This window comes from Mobula birostris, chromosome 10 (assembly GCF_030028105.1).
Source record: "Mobula birostris isolate sMobBir1 chromosome 10, sMobBir1.hap1, whole genome shotgun sequence".
NCBI classification, from domain to species: Eukaryota; Metazoa; Chordata; class Chondrichthyes; order Myliobatiformes; family Myliobatidae; genus Mobula; species Mobula birostris.
In genome coordinates, this window is record NC_092379.1 from 68,693,706 (window position 1) to 68,717,569 (window position 23,864).

Sequence of the window (23,864 nt, forward strand, 5' to 3'; positions counted from 1 at the left end):
CAATGTCTATTTAGGAATCGGATGGCAGAGGGGAAGAAGCTGTTGCTGAATTGCTGAGTGTGTGCCTTCAGGCTTCTTTACCTCCTTTCTCATGGTAACAATGAGGTGAGGGCACTCCATGGGTAATGGATGCTGCCTTTCTGAGGCACTGCTCCTTGAAATGTCTTAGATACTGCAGATGCTAGTACCCATGAATTGACTAATTTACAACTTTCTGTAGCTTCTTTCGGTCCTGTGCAGTAGGCCCGCCCGCCCCCCCCCCCCCGCCACACCAGACAGTGGTCAGCCTGTCAGAATGCTCTCCATGGTACATTAATATAAGTTCTCAAGTGTCTTAGCTGACAAACCAACACTTCTCAAACTCCTAATGAAATATGAGAAGCTGTCTTGCCTTCTTTATAGCTGCATCGATATGTTAGGACCAGGTTAGATCCTCAGAGATCTTGACACCCAGGAACGTGAAATTGCTCACTCTCTCCATTTCTGATCCCTCTATGTGGATTTGTTCATGTTCCGCATCTTACTCTTCCTGAAGTCCACCATCAGCTTTTTCATTTTACTGATGTTGAGGGCAGGCAATACCACTCAACTACCTGATACATCTCGCTCCTGTAAGCCCTCTCATTTCCATCTGAGATTCTACCAACAACGGTTGTATCATCGGCAAATTTATAAGTGGTATTTGAGCTAGCCACATGCTCATGTGTATAGAGGGAGTAGAGCAGTGGGCTAAGAACATACCCCTGAGGTGCACCAGTGTTAATCGTCAGTGAGGAGAAGATACTAATATCAATCTGCACAGATTGTGGTCTAACCAGAAGTCGAGGATTCAATTGCAGAAGGAGGCACAGAGGCCCAGTTTCTATAGCTTTTTGATCAGGACTGTAGGAACGATGGTGTTAAATGCTGAGCTATAGTCGATGAACAGCAACCTGACTTAGACGTTTGTATTGTCCAAGTGATCCTAGGCCGTGTGAAGAGCCATTGAGAGTGGTCTGCCATAGACCTATTGTGGCAATAAGCAAATTGCAGTGGGTCCAGGTCCTTGCTGAGGCAGGTGTTGATTCTAGCCATGACCAACCTCTCAAAGCATTTCATTAACGTAGATGTGAGTGCTACTGGATGACAGTAGTTAGGGTAGCTCACACTACTCTCCTTGGGCAGGTATAATTGTTACCCTTTTGAAGCAGTTGGGAATTTCCGACCATAGCAGTGAGAGTTTGAAAATGTCTTTGAAAACACCTGCCGGCTGGTTGGCATAATCCTCCATTGGGGCCTGCTGCCTTGCGACGGTTCACTCTCCTGAAAGACAGACTGGCATCAGCCTCTGAGACAGAGATCACAGGGTCACCAGGTGCAGCAGGGCAGGGATCTTCACAGCTGTAGTTATATTCTCCCTTTCAAAGCAGACATAAAAGGCATTGAGCTCTTAAGTTGTAAGTCTATTTTTAACAGAGTTGGCCACTGTAAATATACATGGTGCTAGTTTGCTTTATATGTACAGGAGTTTCAGCTGCGAACCTCAAAACATTATGTAGTTCAGTGATTATGTCGGAGGCAATGTCGACTGTCCATTTCACTCCATAGTTGTTGCCTGAACTACTGGATTCCTCAAGCTTTTTTTGTGTTGCTTCAGTGATGATCTTATTGTATCATCCATTTGGAATGTTGCTGGTGGATAATTGGCATGTTTGTAGTGCTGGGAACATCTTAGAATAATTGAAATGTATTTCCAAATGTAATGGAGCTCCAGATGTATCAGAATTCTGCATTTGTGGTTCAGTAGAGACTGTCTTTGATGGGAAGTAATAGGAAATGTCTTGATGAATCTCATTTTCGAGGAAATATATGCTGTATTGAGACATGCTTTTTTTAAAATTGGCAGTGTGCAAGTTTAAAGCTCATAAGCGATGTGCTGTCAGGGCAGTTAACAACTGCAAATGGACCACACTGGCAACCGTAGGAAATGACATCATTGAAGATGAAGATGGTGTAAGTAGAACATGTTACTGGACTGATGCTGGTCTTCTCCCATCACAGGGCTTTTGAAAATAGAGCACATGAACACAAGGCACTGCATGCTGAAAATGCACACACTGTTTTAAAAGTAAATATTAAATGTGCAAAATAAAAATATACAAAAATGCACCTCCTCTAATAGTAGCTCTTTCCCTTAATGAATGCCCCTGCCTTACAACTGTTCATGTCTTTGCCTTCTTCTCAATTTTACTGAATCCAGAAAGACGTCTTCATCATTCCCCTAAACTTCGGCACTCCAATATTTACAAATAATCCTGAGCCCGGGTGCTGTCTATGTAGAGTTTACATTTTTCCTTCTGATCTGGGTGATCCCATGCCCCAAAAATGAGGGATCAGAAGGTTAGTTGGCCATTATAAATTGCCTCTATTATGTAAGAGAGTGGTAGAATCTGAGGGAATTGAAGGAAATTACAGAGGATAAAGTGGGGTTTGTGTAGGATTAATATAACTAATGATGTAAGCATTGACTCAAAGTGCCCTTTTCTGTGCTGTATGACTCCAACACAGTGACTATTTTCCTTCACTACTTCAACATTGTGTAGAAGTCAAGACATATCACATCACATCTATTTAATTGCCCATCCCAGCCCATAGCAACCCTGAGATGACAGCAGGCACAGCCAGGTAACTTGTTCTTGGATAATTCAAGGTTGGAGCAGCACACATGTCTGCTGGAAGTGAAACTCAATCAAGGGGGCAGCAGAGGAGGGAACAAGTTACACATATCTTTGGAGGGTGGAAATTCTTGAGCTATCTACAAGCCACCTTATGACACCGGCCTTCTGACGCAGGACTCTACAGAACAATGTCAGTGGAGCAATTAGCCCAGGGGGAGAAATGTCAGTGATATATGAGGAGAAATGTCAGAGATGTATGAGGAGAAGTGTCAGTGATCTATGAGGAGAAGTGTCAGTGATCTATGAGGAGAAATGTCGGTGATCTATGAGGAGAAATGTCAGTGATCTATGAGGAGAAATGTCAGTGATGTAAGAGGAGAAGTGTCAGTTATCTATGAGGAGAAGTGTCAGTGATCTATGAGGAGAAGTGTCAGTGACCTATGAGGAGAAGTGTCAGTGACCTATGAGGAGAAGTGTCAGTGACCTATGAGGAGAAATGTCAGCGATCTATGAGGAGAAATGTCAGTGATCTATGAGGAGAAATGTCAGTGATCTATGAGGAGAAGTGTCAGTGATCTATGAGGAGAAGTGTCAGTGACCTATGAGGAGAAGTGTCAGTGACCTATGAGGAGAAATGTCAGCGATCTATGAGGAGAAATGTCAGCGATCTATGAGGAGAAATGTCAGTGATCTATGAGAAGTGTCAGTGATCTATGAGGAGAAATGTCAATGATCTATGAGAAGTGTCAGTGATGTAAGAGGAGAAGTGTCAGTTATCTATGAGGAGAAGTGTCAGTGATCTATGAGGAGAAGTGTCAGTGACCTATGAGGAGAAGTGTCAGTGACCTATGAGGAGAAGTGTCAGTGACCTATGAGGAGAAATGTCAGCGATCTATGAGGAGAAATGTCAGTGATCTATGAGGAGAAGTGTCAGTGATCTATGAGGAGAAGTGTCAGTGATCTATGAGGAGAAGTGTCAGTGACCTATGAGGAGAAGTGTCAGTGACCTATGAGGAGAAATGTCAGCGATCTATGAGGAGAAATGTCAGCGATCTATGCGGAGAAATGTCAGTGATCTATGAGAAGTGTCAGTGATCTATGAGGAGAAATGTCAATGATCTATGAGAAGTGTCAGTGATGTAAGAGGAGAAGTGTCAGTGATCTATGAGGAGAAATGTCAGTGATCTATGAGGAGAAGTGTCAGTGATCTATGAGGAGAAGTATCAGTGATCTATGAGAAGTGTCAGTGATCTATGAGGAGAAATGTCAGTGATCTATGAGGAGGAATGTCAGTGATCTATGAGGAGAAATGTCAGTGATGCAAGAGGAGAAGTGTCAGTGATCTATGAGGAGAAATGTCAGTGATCTATGAGGAGAAGTGTCAGTGATCTATGAGGAGAAATGTCAGTGATCTATGAGGAGAAGTGTCAGTGATCTATGAGAAGTGTCAGTGATCTATGAGGAGAATGTCAGTGATCTATGAGGAGAAATGTCGGTGATCTATGAGGAGAAATGTCAGTGATCTATGAGGAGAAGTGTCAGTGATCTATGAGAAGTGTCAGTGATCTATGAGGAGAAATGTCAGTGATGTAAGAGGAGAAATGTCAGTGATCTATGAGGAGAAATGTCAGTGATGCAAGAGGAGAAGTGTCAGTGATCTATGAGGAGAAGTGTCAGTGATCTATGAGGAGAAATGTCAGTGATCTATGAGGAGAAGTGTCAGTGATCTATGAGAAGTGTCAGTGATCTATGAGGAGAAATGTCAGTGATCTATGAGGAGAAATGTCGGTGATCTATGAGGAGAAATGTCAGTGATCTATGAGGAGAAGTGTCAGTGATCTATGAGAAGTGTCAGTGATCTATGAGGAGAAATGTCAGTGATCTATGAGGAGAAATGTCGGTGATCTAAGAGGAGAAATGTCAGTGATGTAAGAGGAGAAATGTCAGTGATGTAAGAGGAGAAATGTCAGTGATGTATGAGGAGAAATGTCAGTGATCTATGAGGAGAAATGTCAGTGATGTATGAGGAGAAATGTCAGTGATCTATGAGAAGTGTCAGTGATCTATGAGGAGAAGTGTCGGTGATGTAAGAGGAAAAATGTCAGTGATGTAAGAGGAGAAAAGTCAGTGATGTATGAGGAGAAATGTCAGTGATGTAAGAGGAGAAATGTCAGTGATCTATGAGAAATGTCAGTGATCTATGAGGAGAAGTGTCAGTGATCTATGAGGAGAAATATCGGTGATCTATGAGGAGAAATGTCAGTGATCTATGAGGAGAAATATCGGTGATGTATGAGGAGAAATGTCAGTGACCTATAAGAAGAAGTGTCAGTGATGTATGAGGAGAAATGTCAGTGATCTATGAGGAGAAATGTCAGTGATGTAAGAGGAGAAATGTCAGTGATGTATGAGGAGAAATGTCAGTGATCTATGAGGAGAAGTGTCAGTGATGTAAGAGGAGAAATGTCGGTGATCTAAGAGGAGAAATGTCAGTGATCTATGAGGAGAAATGTCGGTGATCTAAGAGGAGAAATGTCAGTGATGTAAGAGGAGAAATGTCAGTGATGTAAGAGGAGAAATGTCAGTGATGTATGAGGAGAAATGTCAGTGATCTATGAGGAGAAATGTCAGTGATGTATGAGGAGAAATGTCAGTGATCTATGAGAAGTGTCAGTGATCTATGAGGAGAAGTGTCGGTGATGTAAGAGGAGAAATGTCAGTGATGTAAGAGGAGAAATGTCAGTGATCTATGAGGAGAAGTGTCAGTGATGTAAGAGGAGAAATGTCATGGATGCAAGAGGAGAAATGTCAGTGATCTATAAGAAGTGTCAGTGACCTATGAGGAGAAATGTCAGTGACCTATGAGGAGAAATGTCAGTGATCTATGAGGAGAAATGTCAGTGATCTATGAGGAGAAGTGTCAGTGATGTAAGAGGAGAAATGTCAGTGATGCAAGAGGAGAAATGTCGGTGATCTATGAGGAGAAATGTCAGTGATCTATGAGAAGTGTCAGTGATCTATGAGGAGAAGTGTCAGTGATCTATGAGGAGAAGTGTCGGTGATGTAAGAGGAGAAATGTCAGTGATCTATGATGAGAAGTGTCAGTGATCTATGAGGAGAAGTGTCAGTGATCTATGAGGAGAAATGTCAGTGATGTAAGAGGAGAAATGTCAGTGATCTATGAGGAGAAATGTCAATGATCTATGAGGAGAAGTGTCAGTGATCTACGAGGAGAAGTGTCAGTGATCTATGAGGAGAAGTGTCGCTGATGTAAGAGGAGAAATGTCAGTGATCTATGAGGAGAAATGTCAGTGATGCAAGAGGAGAAATGTCAGTGATCTATGAGGAGAAATGTCGGTGATGTATGAGGAGAAGTGTCGGTGATCTATGAGGAGAAGTGTCGGTGATCTATGAGGAGAACACTGAGATATCTGGCTCCAATTAGGACATCAAAGTCTGAATGATTCATCCCGTGCTGCTCCAGCTAATGTTTCTACTGAGTGGTTCATCAATTAGCTGAGAGGATGCACGGTGTTGCTTGAACTTTTCTGACAGTAACGATGATTAGTAGCCATTCTCTCAAGCTCACACTACCTCCTGTGTTTTAGATTGCCATGCCTCATCAGTGGCTGGAGGGGAACCTGCCCGTCAGCGCGAGATGTGCCGTTTGCGATAAAGTATGTGGCAGTGTGCGAAGGCTGCAAGACTGGAGGTGCCTGTGGTGCAAAGCAATTGTAAGACTCTACTCCTTTTCGGTGTACTTATTGAGTAGACAACTACAATTGTGCCAACACCTGTATTTGTGAAAAAATCTGAGCGTCAGCATGATCTTAAAGGACAATATACAGTATTAGCTGACTCAACAGAGAAGGCCAAAACACAAACTTCATAGGAACTCAGCAAGTCGGGCAGTATCTGTGGAGGCAGAGGGGTGGTTGATGTTTTGGTTTGAGCCCCTGCATCACTCTTCTCCACGGGAAACTCTCTGCGTTCCACTCACCCCTTTATTTGCTGCTTCAGTCTCAGGGCCACACCCTCCACTCGTTATTTTTATTGAAAACAAGGAATTCCAATGCACGATTCCATCAGTCTGCTATCTTTCTCTGTCCATTGCCACTGACCCTGATCTGTTTGAAACTCCAGTTCCAGTCCTTTGGTGCTCATTTTCCCATTACCCTTTACTCCAATCCCTCAGCTCCCAGTTACAGCCAATCCGGGGATCAGCAACTGAAATACGCCCCCAGTGTGTTGTAGCTTTCGCTGTCCATATTTGGAAAATTAAAGACTATGCTATTACTTCACTTTTCATTTTGAAAAGCTCTTTAGCTTCCCTGAAAGCTTCCTCGTTAACCTCTTTCTCAGTAGTTGTCAGCATAACAGCTCTGATAGGATAATCACACCTCAGTGGTCTGAATTCCAAACAGGTAGATTTGTCCCTGGTGTTCTTACTGACCAGCACTGCAACATGCTCCCTAATCAATAACTCCCCCTTGCACTTCCCACCACCTACACTCCTTTCATATCTACCCTCAACTACTCTGCCCTTTCTCCAAACAGGTGGCATAATCTCACTGTATTTACTCCCACATGGTTAATTTCACTGGATTATTTAACACACCTCTTGAAGTTTATGTGCATGCACCATTAGGTTATCTTGTACCATCTCATACTCTGACCTCATCTAGAAAACTTTCCATTTCCTGCTCTAGTGTACTTATCTATTACAATCCTTTTCTGGAATTTGTGTGACTTTTGAAATGCTGCTTTTCTGTCCCATAGCCCTGCCGGTTTACGTCAATTTCACTGCATCGAAAGTAGTTGGCTTCTGTGTACTTGTCACCTGTGTACACAATGAACCAGCATGGAAAGAAAACACCCTCCAAGTCGAAATGCCCCCAGTCCCCTTTCACCATAACCAGCACCACAACGCCACCCCACCCAGGCTTGGTTCAAGATCCCTGGGATTTGACTGGACTGCCAGCTTGTATTCCCAAGGCAGCAAATGCCCCTCTGAACCTTTCCTGTCTAAATGCTTTTAGGGTGTTGTAATTGTGCCTCCTCTGGCAGCTCATTCCATACACCAACAATTAGGAACTGGAAGGCTCTGGGCCAGTTCATGGTGGACTCATGACAAATCTGGAGCCACAGATGTCTGAACAAGAATTGTGTTCAAACAAAGTAGAACTGAGGTAGAAAATGGAGAGAGAATAGAAAAGATTCACAAGAATCTTGCTGAGTCTGGAGGGCTTGAATTATAAGGAGAGATTAGATAGTCTGGAAGAAATTTGTCTGGGTGCTGGAGATTTATAAAATTATGAGATGCATAGGAAGGGCAGACACTGAGTTTTTCTAAAACCAGAATGCATAAGTTAAATGAGGAAAGATGTAAAGGGGATCTTACGGCAAGTTTTTCATACAGATACTGGTAGATATAAGGCTGCCAGAGAACGGTAGAGGTGGGACCAGTTACAATGTTTGAAAATACTTGGACATATCATCATCATCATCAGGTTCCATGCCCAGTTTGAGCTTTGACTGCTATGGCCCACACACCCCTGTTTTGGGTCAAGTGGATCAATTCATTGGTATTCATTTCCAGTTCTCTGGCTGCTGTCTCCATCATCATTTGTCTTTGTCTTCCTCTTGCTTTCTTCCCTCAATCTTTCCCATAATTACTGTTCATTCTAACTCCTCTTTCCTAATCACATGTCCAATGAAGTTTACGTTGCCTTTTCATGATCACACATACATTATTTCTCTTTTTGTGTTTGCTCTGTTCATGACATCCTCGTTAGATATTCATTTTGTCCAGGATATTCTTTTCATCCTCTTCGAAAACCACATCTCTGCTGCTACAATTCGTTTCCTCATGTTACTAGATATTGTCCCACATTCTGAGCCATATAACATAACTGGATAAACGTAACATTTCAGTACTCTGAGGCGGGTTGTCATGCCTAGTTTAGTATTGGTCAGTATACTCTTCATTCTCGTAAAGGTGTCTTTTGGCATCCCTGTTCTTCTTTTGATGTCCATGTCGCTCCTGCCACCTGATGTCATCCAGCTTCCTAATTAGCAAAAGTTCTGTACTTGTTTTATATCTTCCCCGTTTATTCTCAGCCTGCAGATAGGATTCTCCTTCTTTTAGGATATCACCATACATTCCGTCTTTTTACAATTGATAGGTAGACCCATTTTTGCACTTTCTTCAACAATTATATCAATTAAGTTTTGTAGTTCTTCCTCTGTACTTGCAATTAACACAGTGTTATCTGCATATCTGAAATTATTGATGTTTTTACCGCCAACTTGGATTCCCAAGGTGTCTCTTGTTTTTTGTAATATTGTTTCACTGTACACATTAAATAAATCAGGGGAGAAAACACACCCTTGTCTAACGCCTCTCTTGATTTTCAGAAACTGACTCGCTTCTCCATCTATTCTTATAGTGGCAGTTTGCGCCCAGTACAGATTTCTGATTAGGCGGATGTCTTTCAAATCTCGATCTAGAGATTTCTGTAATATTTCAAATAAATTATTGTGCTTCACTTGATCAAATGCTTTTGTGTAGTGGATAAATCAAACAACCCTTTTTGCATTTGAATAGCTCGTTCTGATAGTATCCTTAACATCAATATTGCATTTCTTGTACCTTTGTCTTTCACAAAACCACATTGTTCTTTACCTATTTTAGCTTGTATCTTACTTTTAGTTCTTGTCATCAAACTTCTTAGAAGTATCTTGGTGATATGACTCATTAAACTTATGGTCCTATGTAATTCACATTCTAATGCTCCAGGTTTATTAGGGAGGGTGATAAATACTGATTTTTTTCATCTCTTCTGTTATTATTCATCTTCTGGTAAATAAGATGAAGAAAGGGAAGGCAGCAGGTCCTGATGAATTAGTAATAGAACAAATTATCGCCCTTGAAGATTACGGAATTGAAAAACTTACTGATTTAATCAATGACATTTATGAGACTGGAATAATTAGGGCATTTACATGGATAGAAAAGTTTTAGAGGGATATGCACCAGCCCGAGGCAAATCATCAGCTTAGACAACATCTTGGTCAGCATGGGAGAGTGAGGTTGAAGTTGCTGTTTCTGTGCGGGACGACTCAATGGATCTCAGTGAATCCTATTGAGTGTTGCAGCAGTCATGAGTGGCTAAGTGCCTCCCTCTTGCTTTGATTTCTTATGTTAAGGAAAGTGCAAGTGCATTGCATATGATTAATGTTGATATCAAATGCAAAAGAAGGTTACTGCTGTTTGAAGTGGTTTAATGCTGTCATGCCATAATTACATGGAATAATTCATAAATAGAATTGCATTCCTGGTTGGTACAATGAAACATACTATATACCAGTGTGAGGGAGATATTGTACTCTGTCATAAAAATCATACCATTCAAGTTAATACATTCTTGCTACAAAGCAGAATGTAATAGTGCAAGGACGCATTCATTAGCATTGGGGCTTTAGAGCTCAGGAGCAGATAATTTAGTGTAACAGATTAGTGATTGTGTTTATGTTCCCCAAAAACTTCCTTCCAATCTGTTAACATATCCATTAGTTCTCGATACCTTCTCGTGTCTTCTTATTTGCCCAAAAATGCATTCATGTCTTACTGAAAATGACAGTTTGTCTGGGCAGTGATGCTCCCGAGAACAGACACTGAATCATCTCATTTTCTTCACCTTCTCTGAGTTATTTCTGATTTGAAGACAATCAGAGAGAATTCCTTTAGTGTTGGTTTGAGTGATATTAGGCACACTTTTAAGAGCATGATGACTTTATCAGGCACTGATCAGAGTGGCAACACATGCAAGATGCTGGAGGAACTCAGCAGGCCAGCAGCATCTATGGAAAAGAGTAAATAGTCAGTATTTTGGACCAAGACCCTTCATCAGGATTTCCTGCATCTGCAGGTTTTCTCATGTACTGATCAGAGCAGTCTGTGACATTTTCTGTAAACACAGGCATTGTCTTCATGCCGAGGGCAAGAATGGTTAATCATGGGCTAAGAATGTGTGCTCCTGTCTTTTTTTAGGTTCACAATGTGTGCAAGGAGAACTTTGAAAGAAAATGCCCACTAGGGCAATGCAAGCTGTCCATCATTCCACCAATCGCTTTGAACAGCATTGATTCCGATGGTGAGTAACTATATATACAGTAACCCTGTGGCAGCTCAGTCATGTCAGGAGCTGGCTTCAATCTGACAGGCTCACAGTACGCCTAGGGTCTGTTGGTTCCTTTGTATTCCTGCCAGCATTAGCAAATAAAGGTAGAGCTATAAACAGAATATCAGTTAATAAAGCAGGAATGGATACAATCATATTTCAAGGTCTTATCATATGATGCACTAGGTTCTTAAAGACACACTTCCATTTACAGTTATTCCACTGCCTCCTCTAAAAATCGAAACCACAGGACCGACTGGTTACGTACATATAATGAGACATTTAGTTAAACTATTCACATTAATAGACAGTTACAAATTCAACCAATTTTGACTTCATTGGTGTCCTCCTTCTGCAAGTTTCAGTTGGAAACTTAGAAATAGCCACTCCTGGCATTAGAATCCCATTGGATATCCTTCTCCAAATAATCCTCTCAAACATCTAGTTTCATCTGTTCTGCAATGGACAGTGCAACAGAACTGTCTTCATTGCTGAGAATACATTATACTGTATCCTCTAGATCAGGGGTGGCCAACCTTTCACATTCCGTGCGTCAATTTTTCCACGCATGAGTTCAGATGTGATTTTTTCACGCACAAGTTCTATGTTAACATATTTTTATAAGAATTGAATGAGGGTACAAGAGTTGTATGGCGCATCTGAACTCATAAGTGAAAAAATTTACGCATGGAATGTAAAAGGTTGGCCACTCCTGCTCTAGATTGTCACCTTCTTGTGCTTTCTGTATGTTGTTGTTGTTCGTCCTTCGTACGTCGATGAGGACCTTGACACCATTATTGATGGTGTCGAGACTAGCGCGTGACTTGGATTTAAGTGAGGGAGAGTTGCGCAGCGTCAGCCTCACTCTGTCTTCCCAATTCCCATCTGGATCCAGTGGCAAGACAGAGTCGAGACGGCTGGAGATGGGACTAAGCGCAGTGGATGACCAGGACGTATTCTGTGTCTTGTCCTGCTCTACACGTTCCATGACGCTTGCAGAGACTGCCTTCTTGACCGTTGGACCTTCCATTGGTCTCGTCCGCTCAATCCGCCGGAGTCTGTCTTCACATGCTGGGATAGACAACTCCCTATCTCACCGAGGGTTTGAGACCTGTCGGCTACCCTCACCTGGTTTAGCCGGCTTGTCGAAGCCATTGCCCGGGGTGTGGCCGCTGTTGCATGTATACATCTTTCAGCATTACAGGGAGACAAATGACAATACATACAAATAATAGTTACAGTTGTAAACGGTATTTAGTAAGTTACCGAATAGCATGATCAGTTACAATACCTCTGATTGCTCTTATCTTTCTCTCCCTTTGTATCCTCACCCAGGACTCCCTACACACATCAGACCTCCCCTCTTTGAGTTGCCACCTTTTGAGCCTCAAAGTAATCTTTCCTGTTACAGAGTTGTGAGGTTGTAGAGTTAAGACAGCACAGAAAGACACCCTTTGACCCAACTGCTCCATGCTGACCCCAGCATCCTCCGTGTTTGTCCCAGTTGCCTGTGTTTGACCCATATCCCTCCAAGCCCCTCCACTCCATCTACCTGTCTAAATGCCTCTGAAATGTTGCACTTGTACCATCACAGCTCACTTCCATGACTCACTTCTGTAAACACATACTAAATGCTGGAGGAACTCAGCAGGCAGCCAGCATCTATAGAAAAGAGTACAGTCAATGTTTTGGACATTTCAGCAGGATCCTGCTAAAGGGTCTCGGCCGAAAAGTCGACAGTACTCCTCTCCATAGATGCTGCCTGACCTGCTGAGTTCCACCAGCATTTTGTTTGTGTTACTTGGATTTCCAGCATTCGCAGATTTTATCTTGTCACTCATTCCTGTTGCTCTGAGGATTTTGATGTCATCCTTAGATGAGTCTCCACATTGCCATGCAGATTCTCTCAAAGTAGCTACCCCATGAGTCCTTGCAATGCAGCACACAGTAAGTCTGTGAACAGCAGAGTCTGTGAATACTGAGAACTTGCACAGTCTCACCTTGCTTTGGAGTCTCATAGCTGTTTTTCCTGAGCTGGCTCTTTCACAATGCCCAAGCAGATTAGAGATTCTTCCCCTGAGCTGGTCACCACTGGGATTGTGAAGGATCCTGTGATTCGTGAGAGGTAGGGAGCACGACATTGCAGAGACTTGAGCTGCTTGACTACTACCCTGCTGCCCCAAGCTCAGAACATCTTTCCTCCTAGAACACCTCAGCCTGTGCTACTTCCTTGTAGGACGTTACCTACTCCTCATGCCTGGTTCTCACCCTCATGATGATCTCCACAGGAACTCTGTACGTGTCACCTTCTGCCCTGGTATCTCACTGTAATCCAGCCCACACTGACAGTCACTGGAACGATCAGCACCGTGAATCCATAACTCCTCTAGAATGTCAGTATTATTCTTTGTACCTCACTAAAAAAGTTCCCATTTTAATAATCCCCTATCATTGCAAAGTTGTCACCTCTTTGTTCATCACGCTGCTGCTTCTCCACAGACCTGGGCTCTGGCCCACACTTTCCCCTTGTGGTTCTCTTTAGCCAATATCTGTGAACCACTGTCTGATGTCTGCCCAGGCAGGATTCATGTTTAACGGCCAGAATTCTTTTCCAGCTTGGGCCCCATGTTCCCTGTTGGACAGACCGTTGTTCTGGCTCCAGCTGCCTTGGTGCCTTTACCTCCCCGCCTTACACCTCAGACACCACGTCCACCTGCATGGAGGGAGTGGCCTTGGCCTTTTCTTGGTGAACTCTCACCTTCGGCTTACTGCCCTCTCACCGCCTTTGCAATTATAGAGGAGCTATTTATCATTTCTATTTTTCAATCTAAAAATACAGCTTGGAACAGGCCTTCTGGCAAATGAGCCGTGCCACCCAGCACCCAGCTATTTAACCCTAGCCTAATCATAGGGCAATTTACAATGACCAATTCACCCACTACTCACACTAACCTACTGACTTTGGACTGTGGGAAGAAACTGGAGCACCCACAGGAAAACCACATTCTCACGAAAATACGTTCAAACTTCTTACAGAAGACACTGGAATTGAACTCCAAACTCTGACGCCTCAAGTTGTCGTGGTGGATGCTTAAGATTTGCTCTCACCTGAGCTGCAGTCTAGAAGTCCCGGTTTCAGGTGCCTGTGAGCTGGAGAGTGCTTGGTCCTTCCAAGCCCACCTATCAGTGGATGCTCAGCCATTACTCCCCCCTTGAGTACTGGAGCTTATGGATCTCTTTGCTACCTCAGACTGTGATCCTTCCAATCACACAGTCCCTCAGCCCAGTTTTCTCCACAGTATGATCGAGTCCACAATGGGAAGACAACTGGACCTTCTTATTCTCCCAGGGACTCAACACTTGTCCTTCTCCATAACTCTTTAACTTTTCCTCCGGCAGAGTTTTGCTCTACATTGGCTCCAAATGGTCACTGTATGTCAGATGGACAGATGCTCTTACTTTGAACATTTTGGCTAATAAAGGAAGTATCCTGCATTCAATTTCAGCTCCTTATCTACTTGTCCTGTTTTCTTTAAAAATCTGAGGATGTAAACTTATATTTTCCCATGTTCCTTGCGACCACTGTAATATTTGTTACATAGTCCCTTGCTTTGTCAGCAAACCTGCCTATCATGCTCCCAATATTAGGCTTGAAATCACTGATACACTTTCCAAAACACCAAGGGACTGAGTACAGAGCCATGGAGAGCTTGACTGGTAATGTTCTCCCAGCCACAAACTGTCCATCAGCCAAACAGATCTGCTGAGAAATTCCAACCAACACATATTGAGTTTGGTTCCCAATTGCCATCTGATGAGCTTGCTGGAAACAGGGCCTCTGATAACTGATCTTTTCAATTCAAATCAAATTTAGCTGTCATTCAGCCATACATAAATACCCATGAATACAGCCAAAGGAGACAGTATTACTCTGGGACCAAGGTGTAAAACACAAAGCCAACAGTCTCACACAAGACAAAGCAGACATAGCTCATACAAGATAACAAACATATGTAAGATAAGAGTAAAATACAGACACACAAAAAGAGGCTATATCCTGCCCATGAAAGCTGCAGAGTTCTGCAGTCGACCACAATACAGCTTCTGGAGAGCGAACAGTGTACGATCCCCTCACCTCCGTCTACTACAAACCCACTTGCTCCCCACCCTGCGCTTTCCACTCCTATAAAAAAAGTTTCTAGAGCCAAGAATCATTCTCTGAGAGGGGCTACATCAGTGACACTGTCCAGCAGTTGGGTTGATGGTGACTCTTCCTGCAGCTATCTCCCCCTGTGAAACCAGAGAGCTTAAGACTCATTTCATGTCACAAATCTCTGACGATGAATTACTTTTTCAGCCTTCATCTGTCAGTCTGGGAGCTGCTTATCATAGACACTCACGAACTGCCTCATGCAACAATAAACCAGTGGTTGCTATGGAAACAAAATGTAGTCCACTGAAATGAATCAATGCATCTTGAAACCTCCTAGCACAAGAAGAACAATGAACTGCAGGAAGGCATTTGTCCCCTTTTCCAATTCTCATTCTAATGTATACCTCCACTCCATTTACCTACAAATGCTACACAAGCCTCCATATTTTAACCATTATAATCTATATATGCCAGTCTTGAGAACTTCCTCTGTTCCCACCAACCACCCCCCTTGAGAGGAGACAGAAACTTAATTCCAATTTGTCTATATACGGAGCTTTGGAGAATTAAAGAGTAGTGACTACTTAACAAGAAGAAACTCTTGGTGTTTCAGGGTTCTTTCACCAGTGAAGGTGTGTATTTGTTCGAGTAGCCAGATGAGGCTTACTTATGAGGCAAGAAAACTAAGGTGAGGAGGAACTTTAATTAATCAGGAAACTAGCAACATGGAACCTCTTGTAAATTCAAACTCTCACTCAGAGCACAAATACTACCAGTGCACAATTGGCAAACCATGAACAATACACTGCTGTTGAAAATAGCAAGCCTGAATCAACCAGGAAACATCACCAGGTTCTACAACCCCATTGGAACTCGTAACCAAAGAAGTCAAGGCTATGGGGGTTGTATTTTATTATGAAGGGAAGATGGATCATAGGAAAGTGTGTGTTCTCAAGGAGGAGAGGCCAAGTTTCAGATTGAGATATTCAGCAGCTCTGGTTGAGGGTTCCGCTGGAGCTCGGCAGGAGAGGCTCACAGATCAGCATCTACAACAGACAGAGAAAAAGGTGGGTTGTGCAATGGCAGAGAGCATCTGCTCAGGAAATACTCCAACCAAACTCCAGGCAGTGTGGAAATTAGTCCAAAGGAAGTGCCATCCTGAATATGTACTCTATGCATTTATCTTGCTCTCTATTTATTTCTCTCTAAGAAATATTGCCAACCATGTGCTCTGTGTTTCTTCTCAGGGTTCTGGAAGGCCACCAATGCCTCATCCTGCCCCAGTCCTCTCTTGGTCCTGATGAACTCCAAAAGTGGTGATAACCAGGGGGTGAAATTCCTCAGGAAGTTCAAACAACTGTTGAATCCGGCACAGGTGTTTGACCTGATGATTGGTGGGCCTCGCCTCGGGTAGGTCCATTCGCCATCTGCTCCTCAGCTGTCAACAACTAACCCAATTCACAACTTATCACTGCCAAGCAAGTGCTGTATTTAATATGGGCTGGTACACACATTAGCCACTTGGAAACAATTAATCATATTCAGTGAACAAGTAATTGAACGACAAAAGACACAGATAACACACATCAAAGTTGCTGGTGAATGCAGCAGGCCAGGCAGCATCTCTAGGAAGAGGTGCAGTCGACGTTTCAGGCCGAGACCCTTCGTCAGGACTAACTGAAGGAAGAGTGAGTAAGAGATTTGAAAGTTGGAGGGGGAGGGAGAGATCCAAAATGATAGGAGAAGACAGGAGGGGGAGGGATGGAGCCAAGAGCTGGACAGGTGATTGGCAAAAGGGATACGACAGGATCATGGGACAGGAGGTCCGGGAAGAAAGACAAGGGGGCGGGGAACCCAGAGGATGGGCAAGAGGTATATTCAGAGGGACAGAGGGAGAAAAAGGAGAGTGAGAGAAAGAATGTGTGTATAAAAATAAGTAACAGATGGGGTACAAGGGGGAGGTGGGGCATTAGCGGAAGTTAGAGAAGTCGATGTTCATGCCATCAGGTTGGAGGCTACCCAGACGGAATATAAGGTGTTGTTCCTCCAACCTGAGTGTGGATTCCAGACCTAATCAGTTCCCCTCTACCACCACTCTGCTCCGTCTAGCAGAATTAGTCCTTACTCTTAATAATTTCTCCTTTGGCTCCTCCCACTTCCTCCAAACTAAAGGTGTAGCTATGGGCACCCGTATGGGTCCTAGCTATGCCTGCCTTTTTATTGGCCTTGTGGAACAATCTATGTTCCGTGCCTATTCGGGTATCTGTCCCCCATTTTTCCTTCGCTACATCGACGACTGCATTGGCGCTGCTTCCTGCATGCATGCAGAGCTCGTTGACTTTATTAACTTTGCCTCCACCTTTCACCCTGCCCTCAAGTTTACCTGGTCCATTTCCAACACCTCCCTCCCCTTTCTAGATCTTTCTGTCTCTGTCTCTGGAGACAACTTATCCACTGATGTCTACTATAAGCCTACTGACTCACACAGCTATCTGGACTATTCCTCTTCTCACCTTGTCTCTTGCAAAAACGCCATCCCCTTCTCACAATTCCTCCGTCTCCACTGCATCTGCTTTCAGGATGAGGCTTTTCATTCTAGGACGAGGGAGATGTCCTCCTTTTTTTAAAGAAAGGGGCTTCCCTTCTTCCACTATCAACTCTGCTCTTAAACGCATCTCCCCCATTTCACGTACATCTGCTCTCACTCCATCCTCCCGCCACCCCACTAGGAATAGGGTTCCCCTGGTCCTCACCTACCACCCCACCAGTCTCCGGGTCCAACATATTATTCTCTGTAACTTCCGCCACCTCCAATGGGATCCCACCACTAAGCACATCTTTCCCTCCCCCACTCTCTCTGCTTTCTGCAGGGATCGCTCCCTACGCGACTCCCTTGTCCATTCGTCCCCCCCCATCCCTCCCCACTGATCTCCCTCCTGGCACTTATCCGTGTAAGCGGAACAAGTGCTACACATGCCCTTACACTTCCTCCCTCACCACCATTCAGGGCCCCAAACAGTCCTTCCAGGTGAGGCGACACTTCACCTGTGAGTCGGCTGGGGTGATATGCTGTGTCCGGTGCTCTCGATGTGGCCTTTTATATATTGGCGAGACCCGACACAGACTGAGAGACCACTTTGCTGAACACCTACGCTCTGTCTGCCAGAGAAAGCAGGATCTCCCAGTGGCCACACATTTTAATTCCACATCCCATTCCCATTCTGACATGTCTATCCACGGCCTCCTCTACTGTAAAGATGAAGCCACACTCAGGTTGGAGGAACAACACCTTATATTCCGTCTGGGTAGCCTCCAACCTGATGGCATGAACATAGACTTCTCTAACTTCCGCTAATGCCCCACCTCCCGCTCGTACCCCATCTGCTACTTATTTTTATACACACATTCTTTCTCTCACTCTCCTTTTTCTCCCTCTGTCCCTCTGAATATACCCCTTGCCCATCCTCTGGGTTCCCCCCTGCCCTCCTTGTCTTTCTTCCCGGACCTCCTGTCCCATGATCCTCTCGTATCCCCTTTGCCAATCACTTGTCCAGCTCTTGGCTCCATCCCTCCCCCTCCTGTCTTCTCCTATCATTTTGGATCTCTCCCTCCCCCTCCAACTTTCAAATCTCTTACTCACTCTTCCTTCAGTTAGTCCTGACGAAGGGTCTCGGCCTGAAACATCAACTGCACCTCTTCCTAGAGATGCTGCCTGACCTGCCTCGTTCACCAGCAACTTTGGTGTGTGTTGCTTGAATTTCCAGCATCTTCAGAACTCCTGTTGTTTGCGTTTTTAAAAAGATACAGATAGATTGGATGTGGAGAAGATGTTTCCTATAGTTGGCGGGGGGGAGGTCTAGGACCACAGAGATGTCCTTTAGAACAGAGGTGAGAAGGAATTTCTTTATGTAGAGGGAGCTGAATCTGTGGAGGCCAAGTCATTGGGTATATTTAAAGTGGAGGTTGATAGGTGCTTGATTAGTAAAGGCGTCAAGGATTATGGGGAGAAGGCAGGAGAATGGGGTTGAGAGGGATGATAAATTAGCCTTTTTGGAATAGTGCAGCAGACTCAATGTGCCGAATGGCCTAATTCTGCTCGTGTAGTACCTCTTATGGTCTTAATCTGTTTCCTTGATATTGGCTCAGGGAGGAATGTTAGCTAGGATGTGTAAATAAGCAAATGAACTTAAGGACAAAGCAGAACTCCCAGAGTGCAGCACAGGAATAAGTCCTTCAGCCCATTATATCCATCTCAATCATGAAGCATCTACCTACACTAACCCACATGTTCGGAAGGTCAAGATTGAACCAGGGTGTCTGGAGCTGTGAATCATCTGCAGTGCTAGGTCTGCATCAGTGCCTGGCAAATTCCAGGCTCTCAGTACTAACCCACAGCTCCTCCAAGAATACATCCCGCAGTGCCATCATTCTGATGGTCCAGTATCAGTGACAATGCCTTCATTCCTCCAACAAGTCTCTAAACTGTCAGCTCTGAAAGAGCAGCACTGCCCCTCCAGCACTGCAGCGCACCCCTGGTTACTGCCCTGTGACACTGCAGAGCTCCCCTTAATAAGCCCCATTTACTCCGTAGCATTCTTTGTCCTGCCCCATACGTGCACTTTCTTCATGCTGTATCTCCGCACCCTGCACCCTTGGCACTGATTCTCCAACAGTGCTCCCTCTGGGAACACACTGGATTGTCTCAGAACTGTTCACCCAATAGTATTTCTCTAGTGGTAATGCACCATTAAGCTGGGTGCCAACTGCCGTAAAACAAGACGGAGAGAGAGTATTTCTCTCTGACAAGTGCTGCTCCAATGTGCCCCTTTGACAAGGCGTTCATCACTCTACACAGCCTCTCTGAGGGTGTAGTATTCCCTCAGGTTTGACATTCCAACAGCAGAGTTACTCTTGTTATGACAAGTCAAATAATGCAGGGCTATCTTAAATTTTGGGGCATTTTAAAATAGAACAGCACAAAATAGATTTACTTCAGCTTCTTTATCAGTGAAAAGTGCATGTCTAATGCCTATCCTGCATTTGGATAATCTTTAAACAAATCAATTAAAAGTGTTTCCCAGTTTGCTGCCTGTGAAAATCCATCAATAATGTGACAATTTAGTGATAAGCCAGATACTGGGGGCTGGATGCCTGGGTTCTCTGGAATTATAGGTTCAGGAAGGACGATGTCCACAGGATACTTTGTAAAAGTTTCATGACAAATCCTCCTGGGGTTCTCATGTGGCCATTGGCCCCAGACTTGGTTGTGGAGGAACTCGGCAGGTCAGGCAGCCTCTACGGAGAGGCTAAAATGTTGACTGTTTATTCCTGCTCTTCGATGCTGCCTGGCCTGCTGAGCCTCTTCGGCACCTTCTGTGTTTGCTCATCTGCAGAGCCTCTTGTGTTTTTGGTTGTCGATGGAGCTGACCTGCTGCTGTTCAATTGCAGACTCTGCCTCTTCCAGAAGTTTGCTACATTCCGGATCCTGGTGTGCGGAGGGGATGGCAGTGTGGGCTGGGTCTTATCAGAAATCGATAAGCTCGGTCTACACAAACAGGTCAGTGAGAGATCTTTAATCTCTGCAAGAAGCTGTGGGATCTGCTCACGGCTCACACCAAGAGAAGGGGTAGTACAGAGATCTGAGGAGGGTGCTACTAAGTGGGTTTGTACTGAGTGATGTGGTACTGATGGTAACAAAGGGCCATGGGAATACTTGAGTTAAGGGGAGGTATGATGGAGTACTAGCTAAAGGTGGGTGGTATTGTGGGTGTGATATTGAGGACAAAGAGAGGGTCAGAAAACTGGGCAGTGAGGGAGGGATTGGTAAATGGACAATGCCGGAAGAAATAGAGATAAACACTGAGGGAAGAGGTTGGTGGGTGAAACTGAGGAGGGGTAAGTGGGACACACAGAGGTGAAGAAGAGTTCAGTGGGTCACACTGGCCAGTGAGGAAAGTTAGTGTGGAAGTGAGGGGATAGTGTCTGTGGGTCACACTAGTCAGTAAGTAATGTTAGGGGGTGAAAGAGTGGCTAGTGGGTCACACTGAAGGGAGTGTTGGTAGATCAGACTGGGCTTGTCTGACTACTTGCCTCTGGCCATGGGGTGTTTGCTCTTCCTGACTCGTGCCTTTCATGTTGACAGTGCAAACTGGGCGTGCTGCCGCTGGGGACCGGCAATGACCTGGCCAGGGTACTTGGCTGGGGTGGACTATGTGATGATGATGTGCAGCTGCTTCAAGTTGTGGCCAATCTGGAGCGTGCCACCACCAAGATGTTGGACAGGTGAGGGTCTCTACATTACAGGCATCCAGTCCTCCTCCATCTCCAGCTTCCCTGCCAGAGCTTTCCCATAGTTCCCCTGTCTGGCATTCACTGATTCATGTTATAAGGTCATTTACCTATTGTTCCTGTGCTATCCCTTTGAACAGCTTGTTAATCTTCCCTCTCAACAACACACCACTGTCTATATGTGAGATAATCTGCAGATGCTGGAAATCTTACATACATGAGGAGTAGAAATCTTTGTTACATCTCTGTCTAAATATGCAATGTGCAAATTATAGTAATTTGTAATAAATAGTATGTTTAACAGGACAGTCAATATAACATAGAAATTCAATTGTATCAGCATGAATTAAGCAGTCTGACGGCCAGGTGGAAGAAGCTGTCTCGGAGCCTGTTAGTCCTGGCTTTTATGCTGCAGTACCGTTTCCCAGACGGTAACAGCTGGAACAGTTTGTGGTTGGGGTGACTCAGGTCCCCAATGATCCTTCGGGCCCTTTTTACACACCTGTCTTTATGAATGTCCTGTATAGTGGGAAGTTCACTTCTACTGATGCGCTGGGCTGTCCGCACCACCTTTTGCAGGGTCACTTTCCATACCAGGCTGTGATGCAGTCAGTCAGGATGCTCACAATTGTGCCCCTGTAGAAAGTTCTTAGGATTTGGGGCCCATAACAAACTTCTTCAACTGTCTGAGGCAAAGGAGGTGCTGTTGTGTACGCCAAAGAACTTAAAGCTGTTCACCCTCTCAATCCCAGATCCATTGATGTCAATAGTAGATAGCCTTATCTTCCAATCAAAGTACACAACCTTACGCTTTCCATCTGTCAGCCTCTTCCTATGCATGTCCTGTCTGTAGCTGTCTGCGGTCTCTGAGATTGTTTAGAATCTGCTGTCTCCTCTGTTGGTGTTGTAAGCTTTAAAGTCCCAGCATCGAATCCCCTGCACCCCACATTGGTTAGCATCCATCAGTCTTGAAGGACAATGGGTGGTGAAGCTCATCATCACAAGCCTGGACTGAAGATATGGAGATCCTGAGGTGCCCAGTTGTCAAGATGCCCCTCTCGGCTCATCAGTGTAGTCCAAAGGAAAACTTATGAAGCAATATGTTTGGCACCAACTTGGCTGCAGAAGCTTCCAGAAGGATGTTCAATGACGTTTAGCCACCTTCGGGATTCCACTCTGGATTTGCTGTCTGGGTTTACACCTGTAGCCTTTATCTCTTCTGAGGTTGCCCCCAAGGCAGTGGGGCTACTTTCCCGAAACTGGGGAACTGGTTCACGAGCACCAGGGCATGTCCACACACCAGTGGGCCTGCGTGCTAAGTGTGCTGAGGCAAGACCTCCTTCCCGTCCTCTGTAGTTCAGCCCGAGTCTGAAAGGAGTTCAGTTTCCGTGTGTTGCCAGCGAGGATGCGCTACATGAGGCATTACATGTTGGAGAGGCTGTATCCTGACAGGGAGGGACTTACCTCCTTTTCGCAAGACTACTAGCCAGTGGTGGAAGTTGAAAGTGAGGGCGACAAGTACTACCCACTACACTACCTCACTAGACGTGTCACAACAACCGTTTTGACACCCCAAGTACCCACATGAAGAACACACACTTATTCACATTCTCGTTTCAGCCACTCCTTGATCCAATATAATATGTCGCCCCGAATACTGATACTGCTGGTTTAATCACACAACTCTTATTATGGCATATTATCAAATCTGCTTTTGAGTCTACATTCTTTAGTTCTCCTTTATCAGTCCTACTTGTTAGAGATTTAAAAAGCTCAGATTTTCCAACAAACTTTCCCTTTAACATAAGTGTACCGTCTCTGCCCAATCAGTGTATGATTTTCTGCTCCGTTCTTTGAGCTGGAACTCAGCAGTATCACAACCACTGATTTCAGGCCAGCTGCTCTGTAGTTCCCTCATTTCTGAAGCAGCAGGGTCACTTCTGCCACTTTCTAACCAGCTGACACCACCAAGGAAATCTTGGCAATTTGGGAAGCTCATGCTGATGCACCTTTTATCTCTGCGACACTCTTTGGCAAGGCACTAGGCTACAATCTATTATGTCCAGGAGATTTCTTGCCTTTTATTCCTCTAGGTTCCTTTGGTACTTTCTTGTCATGAGTGCAGGTTAGTTTTAAATCCCTCCCTGCCACAGCACAGAGTCATTAGTATTCCTCTATTTTTAGAATGCTAATTATACCTTTTGTATAGAACAAAGACATACAGTATAATGCTCATTTAAGGACTTAGCCAATTTCTTCTGCTGGGAAGGCCACACTTATTATTCATATTCTTTTCCTTTTATACAATTGCAGAAACACTTACGTTCACTCTTTATGTTCCTTTATAGTTTGCTCTCAGATTCTATTTTCTCCATTATCTATTTGCTGGGGTGCTGTTCGAGACTGCACAAATTTACACAGTCCTTGCTGCTTCTCCTTCCAAAAGTTCTCTGCTTAGTTTAACATTATCCTTCACCACAAGAGTTCTCACAGTGGATTTTACCTGCAGCAATTTGCTTCTGCAAGAAATGTGCATCCACTGTGATCTGAGAAATAAATGGTATCACTTATCCACTTATAATG

The 23,864-nt window shown here is 44.3% G+C and overlaps 1 protein-coding gene across 5 annotated transcripts in view; it reads left to right on the forward strand.

Annotated features, from left to right (window-relative positions):
- LOC140204091 (diacylglycerol kinase eta-like) overlaps positions 1–23,864 on the forward strand; it is a 179,767-nt gene that overhangs the window by 104,860 nt on the left and 51,043 nt on the right. For all 5 annotated transcript variants that reach the window (XM_072270415.1, XM_072270416.1, XM_072270419.1 and 2 more), the window contains exons 6-11: positions 1,886–1,992; positions 6,266–6,391; positions 10,711–10,813; positions 16,241–16,403; positions 20,442–20,550; positions 21,136–21,275. In XM_072270415.1, coding sequence (XP_072126516.1) covers positions 1,886–1,992; positions 6,266–6,391; positions 10,711–10,813; positions 16,241–16,403; positions 20,442–20,550; positions 21,136–21,275 — 748 coding nt within the window. The remainder of the gene's footprint in view (positions 1–1,885; positions 1,993–6,265; positions 6,392–10,710; positions 10,814–16,240; positions 16,404–20,441; positions 20,551–21,135; positions 21,276–23,864) is intronic.